The 11,314-nt window shown below is 36.6% G+C and overlaps 1 protein-coding gene across 1 annotated transcript; it reads left to right on the forward strand.

The window, feature by feature from the left end:
• The first annotated feature begins 2,939 nt into the window (after positions 1-2,939).
• Positions 2,940-8,819, forward strand: TRAT1 (T cell receptor associated transmembrane adaptor 1). The gene is made up of 5 exons (XM_066568827.1): positions 2,940-3,042; positions 4,587-4,623; positions 5,908-5,969; positions 7,276-7,334; positions 8,470-8,819. The coding sequence occupies exons 1-5, from the start codon at positions 2,940-2,942 to the stop codon at positions 8,752-8,754; spliced, it is 546 nt and encodes a 181-aa protein (XP_066424924.1). The 3' UTR covers positions 8,755-8,819.
• The last annotated feature ends 2,495 nt before the right edge of the window (positions 8,820-11,314 follow it).

Here is an 11,314-nt window from a genome sequence, read left to right on the forward strand (position 1 = left end):
AGTATTGCAAAAAGAAACAAAAAAAAATATATATTGAAGTCACACATATGTTTGTATACATTCTACTGAAACACAAGCAGATGTTTAAGTTAGTGTTATGGAAAATAAACTTTAAAATAAACTAAGTAGTGTTCATCCAGGAAGAAATTTAAATGATCTTTTCTTAATCTACCCACAACCAAGAAATTTCCTAAATCATGCCTAAGAACTATAGATTGTGAGATTTAAAACATTGTTACATTTTATGAGAAATCCAAGTTTCATATCTTTTTTTTTCCTAAAATGTTTTTAAATTCTTGAGAAGTAGGATGGCTCAAATACTATAGAATTTAAACTTGAAAACTAAAAAGAAAATAGTTTTATCCATCCTTTACTATTTTCCAGATAATAATTTCAATTTAAATCAAAAACTGAAACAGAAAAATAATACTTGTCAACAAAAAGTGGGCCAGTTAAGGACTGGAAATAGTCAAATTGAAACTAAGAGTTTTCCTTCTACTCTAGAAACACCAGGCAAAAATTGGATTCCTGAATCAGAGAGATAAATAACAACATTCTACAAAAAGAAAAAGGTACAATGTTAGATCATTACTGTACCTTCGGTACCTGCTCACTCTTTTTGTTCTGATGAACCTCAGTGCTGTGTCTTGTGGAATGGGCTGCCCAGGGCGCTGGTGGAGTCCCTGTCCCTGAGGTGTTTCAGGAAAGAATGACCGTGGCACTGAGTGCCATGGTGCAGTTGGCAAGGTGTGGTTTAGTCACAGGCTGGACTCGATGATCTCAGAGGACTTTTCCAATATGGTTGATTCTGTGATTCTATCACATTTACATTTGCTTCCCTTCTCATAGGCTACAATACTGCTTCTGCTCCCTCGGAAAAACGTTTGTAGGAAAAGAAATATGAAATGAACATGAGAAGAATGGAAACCAATCACATCAGAAAAGAAAAAAGACAGGAGAAGAATGAGAGGATTCTGATTATTTAGGTACAACAGTGAAACTTGAAATTTCTTGTCCTGGACAGACTTATTGTTTTGGACAGGTTGCATGGGATGCAATATTAAGTGACTAATTGCACAGTAACCAGGTTCCAAAGACTGATGATTCTTGATGCATCCTGATAAAATATTCTCAGTGTAGGATCTCCCATTCTTTTAATTCCTTCCCTGAAAAATTGGAATGATGTATAGCTGCTCCATGGGGATGTTTTCTCTCCTCATAAATGTCTGTATCTCATTGCATAAAAGTGCCTTTCAACATAAAAAGGAGTATTGCAGTGATAAAGTACTCTCAAACACCTTTGGGAGAACTCAAGTAGTAGAAAGGAAGGGAAAGAGGATATTTAGTTTAAAAAGAAGAATAAATGGTCACTGAAAGTACCATGTGCAAAAAAAAGATAAAAGTCTGTCAGAAAATTACAGCTTATTTGCTTTGTGTTGTTCCTTTTAAAAGAGCGTTCTGATCAGGAAGGAAACCTGCATCCCAGAAGCCCAGGTAATTTGTGATTTTTTACTACCAGGGCTTATCTTCTCTTGTTTTGTCATTATAAGAACATCTGGGGGTTGGAGTACAACAAAACAAAAAGAGCTTTGGCAACACCAGCACAATGAGGGGGCAAAACCTGTAAGAAGGTTTTGAGCCAGAGCCCAGTCAGGCAAGGAACAAAGCTTTGTTTTCACAGCAGGAGCAAATGCATTGCCACCCTCCCCTGACCAGCAACATGGAAAAGTGCATTCCTGTACTCCTTTAACTTGGCTTTACTTAGGAAACAAACAAAATGTGGGCTTCCTGAGGGAATCCAGGTATGTCAAAAAACAACAAAGTGCACTAAGGATCAGTATTGTCCAATCCAGCCACTTGACTGCTCTGCTCCAGCTACACGTTTCTTTTTATGCACTATTAGAGGCCATTAGTTTTGGGCACCAGGCTTTATTTCAAACACTCCAAATCTCAGAGAACATGAAATATGCCTCTGGGGAAAGTTAAGAATAAAGCTGCAAGCTCCTTTCACTCATTTATTTGGCTCAGTGTTTCCTCTGTCACAGAAGGTTTTCGCAGGCCATTCGCAGCAATGCTGATAATTTTGGCCACTAGACAGCCACAAATAGGCTGGTTTGTGATGGAAAATTTGTATAAGCTAGGTTAATCAAATAATTAATTAAATGAAAAAACAGATTTTGCACAGGGGGGGTCTTTCCTGTCTTTCTTATTGCAAGGAGTGGCAAGTTTAGAGCAAAAGAAGACTTTGTTCAGATAAGTAGACCCACCTTTTACCAAGTGATTTTCCAGGAGCTGTTTTAACTTCTCCTTGGGGCTTCACTGGTTCCCAGCAGATGCTTATCCTTTACCATCACTTTCTCTGGTTTCTCAGGCAAGAAAATAAGAACAAGTAAAACAAGTAAGTGGTTTTAATAGCTGGAAAACAATGCAAGAAAACATAACCAAATTTTCACTTTTTTTCAGGGACTGTTAAAATGTTACAGTCTTAGCTAGTATTCAGAGACACATCCAGCAAATTTGTTTTGGCTAAATTCAGAACTACTTTAATGAACTCTAGAATTTAGCTAAGAATTTACTTAATTTACTGCAAATACTAACTTAAAGACAACTGCAAAAATAATTTCAAAGCTATCCAGTAAAATGACATTTTTCTTTATTAATTTCGGATTTTTACTGCATCTTACAGGCAAACCAATAGCTTAATCTTTGGCTGAATTCCTGTGAAACAGTACTTCTGCTAACAGTTTATTAAAGTTGCTTTCTTAATATTTAGCATCTGATTTTGATATTAATTATTTAGCTTGTATAGCAATAGCTGTCAGAGAGTAAGCAACAAAATAGCAGCTTTGATTACAGAAACCAAAAACTAGCCAAGTACAAAGAGAATACGGTAATATTGTTAGACAAGACATATAGTAAATTTTCTTTCAGTTACAGGAATGGACTGCCATTTTTCTGTCTGGGGAGTTTTGGCCTTCCTGAGTTTGTCTCTGCTTGTTTCAGTGACACTGAATATTGTACACTGTATGAAAAAGAAGCAAGGTAAGTAATGTCTCTTGGTAAGGCATCAAATTTCAATGTTTAAAGCCATCCCTGCTCAGAGCTATCAAGTCGACAAATTGATTCTTCTGAATCTTAAAGTTATATTTTGGCAGGAATGATTTTACTAGAGAAGATTTATCTTTTGAAAATTTTTAAGAGAATCAGGTATAATTACAGAACAATTGCTAACTGCCCAATCCACTGCTAAAAACAAGTATTCAAATCCATTCTCTGAAGGTAAATCAGCAAAACAGGAAGAATTTAGTTCTGACTAAGTTTTTATTTTTAAAATCTATTTTTAATACCTGCAGTTTCCTTTCCTAGGAAGTATACTTTTCCTATAACTGATTATTATGTATATTTCCATTTAAAATTTATTTTAAGTAGATGCATTGATAGAAAATACATTTGAGAAAATTTTCTCCTCCCCAAATTCCTCAATGCTCATTTGAATTTCAGATTTCATACAGATTTTATGCCTTATCAGTGTATTTTGGAAAAACATTCTAATTGCTTTTCATAATAGGATTCTAATGTATTTCTTAAACCAGTGTGTCTCTCATATGGCTGCAGTCATACTCTGGTTTTGGTTGAAATTAACTTTTACTTTTTGACAGATTGTGCCAGTGCAACCTGTCTTATGCATGTGATTCTGTGTTTAGGAAGTTGTACAATTCTCACTATTCCCTTTACACAGGGAAAACTGCCCCTGTGCTGTACATGTAGGGGTGGGCAGGCAAACACTGGTGACTTCAACAAGGCTAAATACACCTGAGTATATAATCTACATAAACAGAGGGTCTGTGCTTATAAACTGAGCTCACTAAGTATTAGAGAGTCAGATATTCACAGGATATCAAGAGAGTTGCTGGAGTCTTTTGGGATGGGTGTCAGTTGAGCTTTTTGGTTTGTGTTTTAGGGCTACTAGGCAGATGTCTCTACGAGGAAGAATCACAATCATTTACGAAACTAACCTGACCAAGATTGAGGTCAGAGTGGCTGATGCTGCATTAGTCATTGAGTTGGAGCTTACTGTGGTAAATTCTGGAGTCCTGGAGCAGAGCTTAGAAAGTCAGGCATTCCTGAATTATTCATCAGGCTCTAGCATGAAATCTCTATGTAGCCATTGCCTCTCTGCTTCAGTTTCTTCATCTGTGTGGATCACAGGATCTCTTTTTCAGCCATACCAGAACTAGTGAAATAAATAAACCCATTACTTTGTAATATTGACACGATTCACCTCCCCAGAGAAAATCTGTGAGAAAAAAATGAGGGCGAAGGAGAATGTGGAGGAAATAAAGAATTAATCACATGTGTTACAATATGTTTTTTGGGTACTGTAAACTAATGTAGACTTTGTAGACACAGCACAGGGCCATAGCAGAAACATTTTTTGTAATTGACAAAATATTTGAGAAAAGCAGAGATTCTGAGAGACAAAGCTTTCAAGTGTACTCTCTAAAACAAAACCAAAACCATGCCTGTGAGACTGAAGTGTTCTAAAATTATGTTTCATTTTCTCTTTTTTTTTTTTTTTATTCCAGCTAAAATGCATAAAGACTATGAAGAGAACGATCCAAGGTAAGTTGTATAAAAAAGTTTTTTTCTGGCAAGGGTTAAATATGCAATAAATAATGACAGATGGCTTTGGAGGGATGGCATAGAGAAAAATTCAATATCTCATGCAGTCTGCCTGGAAATGTTGGTAGTGGAAAAAAAATTCAAAAAACCTAGGGAAAAAATATTCACCTCTGAGATACATCATCCAGTCATTTTATCAACAATGAAATAATTGCATGCTAATACTATTTTATCTGAAAGTGCAAGGTATTGAGATAAACCACCTTTACCTATCACTTATAGTCAATAATTCCATAATAATTTAAAAGAACTCTCAGCTCTCACAAAGCAGTGACAAAATATAGTCTGATAGTTAATACTTGTGGAGTGGTAATTTACATGTATTTACATTTCGTAACCATATTTTACACATAGCATCCAAAAGCAATAAAAAAGTCTGTTTACAGCTGTAGGATATCTCATGATCTGTTACACAAATCTGTTTCAAGTCTCTCTCTCTTATGCCACACAGAAGAAAACCCCGAACCAAGCCCAACTTTAGAAAACAGAGATGCATAGTCTCATCTCAACCCAAATATAAAGGGACCTTGAAATAAAAATACAAAAGCCTGCACCTGTTACCCAAACCCAATTCTCAGTTACAAATTTTCTTGACATTAGAAAATCTATATTTGTCTTTTACTGCCTGTTCAGATGAAAAATACCACTGAATGTGGTGTTAGAGGACAACTTCACCCCCTTTATGAGATGCAATATAGGGGTGCAGTAAGTAACAAGTACCACCAGGTAATGAAACACAACATACAATCAAAAATGCAAAGCTGATGGTCTTCTCTGTTTGTGTTGACCGAAGTGTTTTAGTTGAATCAAGAGGGGATCTTTTAAAAACATCGTCCCAAAAGACACATATGGTGCTTTAGTTTGTATTGCACAGTGGTCTCAGAGGACATGAATTGGGTTCCTTTCAGTGATCATCAGTATTTCTTACCCTACCTCAAACTGTAGCTTAATAGTCTTGAGATTAGCTTTGTGCTTAATGAAGTTACAGGGAAGGAGAGTTCAATTCTGGGCTAGGTGACAAATCTCTCCTGAGAATACCCATACTGCCATTTCTGCCTCCTCTGATATTTTTGATCTTGTTTATAAGATAACAAACTATCTGTTATATATAGATATACACATGCAATCTGCATATGTGCATAAAACATTTACTAAAATATAGTATTGGGGTGCTAAATAAAGCATATTCTGTGAATTAAAAGTATTTTTTCATTCCCCTTGTAGCTATGATGGCTATCACACAGAAGATGATCCAGTTTATGGCAATCTCAATCAAGATATTTTAGGTAAGCTTCATGTTAGGGACACATGTCTATTCAGTGGCTATAAAAATGTATGATTAAAAATGACTGGCTGACATATTTTGCATTTCTCAAACGGCAAACTTGAGAATCTACATATTTTCAACTATTGATATAATTGAAATTATTAAAAGATACTTGGGACAGAAATGCAAACCTTCATACTGCACTACTATTTATAAGAACAGATCTCATGCTGAATTTGATTGATATGTTCCTATTCAGTCAAGTATCTCAAAAAAAAGAGCTTGTCTAAATGTAAAGCTACTCTAACTGAAACAGCAGCCTGATCCATGCCTATTAAAGCAATCTAAATCACATATTACTCCCGGTCCAAGGTCAGTGCTCCCACAGAAGGAGGCAGAAACAAACACATACCAGCTCTCTGCTGTGGCTATCCACATATCACTAGCGACACTGACAAATGTGTTGAAGCCCAGCAGCTGAATGGTGGGCAGACAGCTTGGCTCTGCTTTACTGTGCTCAAGTTAACAATCCTTGGCAGAGACACATTAAAGGCTGTAACATCATGTAACTGCAGCGAGAGCTGGGTGTGCAGAGGGTTTCAAAGCCCTTATAGAGATAAAGCTGTATTTAAGTAACGAGAACGACTTTTTCTGCAAGCCTTAATTGGAGCTAAGCAAAACTAAAGCACTTCAACTGCAGGGAAAAAAAAGGTCCAAACAAACCCAACTTTTTCATACACAGTTTGCATAAATTGAATCAAGTCAAGGCTCAAATGCAGTGACATTGTAAAAGTCTGAAAACTGTAAGGAAGTAATCTGTTTTACTGGTGGCTAAAATGAGATATAACATGAGAAAATAACTAGAACTGAATTTAGAGAAAACTGAAGACTCAGGAACAAAATTTAATCACCAGCTGCTGCAACTCACAACCTCTTTCTCAGTCAAAGAAAAGGCTGCCTGTGCTGAAAAATTAATCAGTACGTGGCTACCTCTTAATTGCAAGAAGTCCTCCTACCACTCTAAAATGACACTCATATAAGTAAATAATGAGAAACCTCTCCTTCATATGAACACAATTATTTCCATTTTCACAGTATGTGTCTGAATTTCTTAGCTATTTACCTCTCTATAATTAGAGGGAGGGAACTGTGTGTTATTTCAAAACAAACACAAACATCCTACCAAAGCAAACTGGGGGGAGTTTAGAGCATTAATTTAATGTAATGTTAGAGCATTCTCTAACACAGAAAATCTGTTGATCTGATCATTTAAGACTCAGTAGTATGTCTTAATAAAAAGATTTTTCTACTTTGATAAATTACAGAAGAATGTTGTTACGAGCAGATGAAGTCCCACCCTCAAAGACCAGTTAACCAGCTACAGGTATCTTTAATTTTAGTTCTAGATTTCTGAATTAGAGTAATATGGTCTGTCTCAGAGTTCCTTTATTTATCCTATAAGAGTACATAACAAAAATCTTCACACTCTCACAAAAATTACCATGCATTAGTATCTCAGTTCATCAAAGTATTTCAGTACAAACTTGACCCTCCATTCAATCTGAGTCATTAATAAGGAAGCATAATTATAGACAGTTCAGATCCATGCAATACAGCATAATAAAGCTCAGCCACAGGCATGAAGATCACGTGGAATTAAATTTGCATCCATGGCTAATGTAAAGAATTAATTTTATTTGGTTTAGTTATCAACCAAGTGAAAACACAAGCTGCATCACATGATATTCATGAGTTTGACTGGCTCTCTCCTGTCCAGTGCAAAATCTATATGCCTTAACCAGGGAAAGATTATTTTCTATTGATTTGTACTTTGTTGAGATACCTGTCTGCCTAAAAGCATGAAAGCTTCAAATGAAATTTGCCTGTGATTGAAGCATTCCTAGCATCAATTTCCTGAGTTGATTGCCACGTATTTCATAGGGATGGATTTTCAGACTCTCTCGCAGGGTATTTCCAGCAGGTAAAGAACAACTTTTTAAATCTAGACATTCCAATCTCAACAGTCATTGATGGTCTGGCTTGAAAAGCACAAAAATCAGGGGAAAGACACAAAAAGCATATATTTTGCACTGGAAATGAGATCATATATATAGACAAGAATCATCCATCTTTCAATTTCTGCACAAACAAAGACTGTTAATAACAGGATTCCAGCTAAAAAATAAAAAAGTGAGAAGAAAACCAGATCAAATAATGTCTTGCATCCCAAAGAATCTGGATTTATTACATGAGCTTCCCTCTTTCCCACAGAGACTCTTTCTAGTGATACCTTGATGAATTTTTTCCATATTGCCACTATCAGTCATTTACCATTACCTTATATTGATCTGTTTTCCATTCTCCCACAGTTTAATAATTTGTACTTTTAATGAGCTGTTTTATAGCTAGTTTAGGCAAATTAAAGGCAGGATTATGATTAGAGCGTAGACGTAGTTGAAGACTTAGATATTAATTTAAAGCAAGGATAACTACTGAACGTAAAGTGAATTTTCTTTCAGGTGGAGTCTGCCAGTCAGATGTGTTATGCCTCACTTGATCACAGTGTCAAGGGAAAATGCAGAAAACCAAGGAGAAAGACAGATCCTTCATTAGAGGAAGATGAAGGAGAAAGATCATCTAACCCCATGGTGGCTTCCAAAGTTAGCATTTACCTCAACAGTGAGCAGCTGGCTGCCGAAAACACGGTGAAAGTAGAAGCCATTCACGATGATCCCATCAGATTAATGGGCTTGATTCATAATACAAAAGGGGAGAACCGAAAGTGTAATGAACCAAATATGTAACCATAAAGTGAGATTTGCTTTTTCATTCTGGAGGACCAGAAAAAATATTCCAGAAAGCCGACATACTAAACAGTGGAATGAAATGGGCAAGTTAAGTGTTCCAAACTGTATGCCAAACATTTATAGACTAAGCAAGACATAGGTCCAGACTGCCACTCAGATGAATCTGCCCTTCTGTGCAGCACTTCTGCAGACAATTTGAAAGAGTTGCAGAAGCTGGTAGCTCAGTGTTCACATGGTAGTGATTCCAGTAAGAATGGATCCTGTTTTAAACAATCATCAGCTTTCAAGCAGTCCTAAAAGACCCCCTTGTTGTCTATACAGCTTTAGCAGAGTACAACTATTTCATATTAACTTCAATACTTTTGAAATGAGATTGTGTTTCGTACTTGCACACTTGGTGATTAGTTGTTTTACCAAATAAGAACTAATCTGCTGTTCCACCCTGTGAACTTTCTGACTGTGACTGGTCTATGGCAATGACTGGAGAATAATTTAACAGCTGATTTAAAGTAGTAATTGTACATTTCATGAGACTTAGCAGTATCTTTTTGTATCTTTAGTTTCCTCTAACAATCCTAGAATACATCTCAAATCTCAACTCCTCTACTAGTGTAATATTGTATACAGCTGAATTCAAGGGTCCACAAAGATAATCACACCATCTGTAACAATAAAAATAGGAAGGATTTCTTCCAATACCCATGTTATGTTTGCATTCCTATTAGGTTTTCCATTGCCATCCTTAACTATTTTACAAAAAGAAGAGCTTTTAATTTCCCCAAACCCTTCACTTACTGTATGCACATACTTTATTTGAAGATTAAACTCTTTAAATGGTAAGTTTTATAGAGTGGGTATCTGTTTTATATTATATTTTATATTCTGGGAGTCATTAAGTAGTTGCAGCAGGAAACAATAAAGCAAGTTGATGCAATGTGTCCACCTCTAGGTGTCAAACACTTCTGCCTGCTCAAAAAACCAGGATATTGGAGCCTTTAAAATTCACAGATCAGTGCCAAGGAGCTTAAAACTCAGAAGAGCACAGAGCCCTAAAACTGTGTCAGGTCCTGAGAGGTAAACCTGGAAACAAAAGGCCCATAGTACAGAGAGCCAACACCTTCTAACAGTAGAAATGGATGGACAAATGAAGGGATGACATACATTTATGGAAAAAAAAAACAAACCAAAACCAAAAAACAAACAAACAAACAAAAAAACCCAACAGAAAGAAACAATGGTTAAGTTCAATCTGTCATTTCAATCTGGTAACTAATTTAATGGAAATGAGGGACCCATTTTTCTCATTGAGTGTATGTGTAACATAGGGTTCACTTCATGGGATTTAACTACATTTAGTTTCCTTTCTATTCTCGGTCTTCATTGTTTAGCCCAGCTATATTTTACGCTAATTTTCATCAGCTGCTTTCCCTTGCAACATAGTTTGTTCAAAGAGCATTTTTGTAAATATTCTCCATATTTATCTATACACGCTTCCTTTCCACATTTAATCACTGCCACCAATAAATTATTTATTGTGGCTCTCAGGATGATCTTTAATAGCCTATCAGCTATTTCCAAGGCATTTGTAGTGCTGCCACATTCAAATTTAGCTTTATTCTTTTGGCTCTTTACCCTGCATCTGCTTAAATAAGCAATCAAACAACCTAATTTTTTTTAAACAAGTTTTGGGGTAGTTTTCAAATGACTACTGAATCCTTACATAAAAAAGCATCATTTTCAAGACATTAGAGAAAGACCTACATAAACTATCATATTGTCCTAGGTTGACTATATGATGCTTTTATCCCCAATCACCTTGTTCTTTTTATGCTGAATAATAAATTTTGCACCTTTAAGACGTGTTCCAGAGAGTGAAGGGAGGAGAGAAGAAGTGCACAGTTTGTTTTCAGACACTGCACTCACCCGTCCACATTCCTGCTCCTGGACTGTGTTGTCTGTGGATGGACAGACAGCGGGACAGAGCTCTCCTTTGCTTTTAGTTAGTTTAGCTAGCTGAGGCAAAGAAGTTCCCTGGACTGTGAGCTTTTTTTTCCCTTTTTCTTTGGACCTGTTCAAACCTGCTCTGGACTGAACACCCAGGGGAGCACCATCAGCTCACACCTGTGGCCCACCGGGCTGGGCCTGGGCCGCGACATTTCCAGCACCGGAGGGACAGATAAGAGACTGAGTGAGCTGAGCTGCAACCCTGGGAGGGGACTTTCTCAGTTTGTCATCTCTTTTGGAGCCGCAAGGGGGTTTATTGTTTAATATTGTTTAGGTTTTATTGTTTAATAAACAGTTTTTTTCCACTTTTCCCCAAGGAGGTATTTTCTCCTGGACCAGTTGGGGGAGGGGCCGATTGAATCTGCTTTCCTAGAGGAGCCTCTTTGGGGTTCTCTCCAGAATTTGCCATGAATCAGGACAAATACATTTATTGGCGGCCAATGCGTGGCTCGAGAAAGTGGAAAAAAGCTCTATTGATTGCATGTTGGTTGTGCTTGCTCTGTTGTGAGTTAAAGCAGTCAGTAGCCATTTCACTTGAATTTGTAATGTCTCT

Source organism: Molothrus aeneus, chromosome 2 (genome assembly GCF_037042795.1).
Source record: "Molothrus aeneus isolate 106 chromosome 2, BPBGC_Maene_1.0, whole genome shotgun sequence".
NCBI lineage: Eukaryota > Metazoa > Chordata > Aves > Passeriformes > Icteridae > Molothrus > Molothrus aeneus.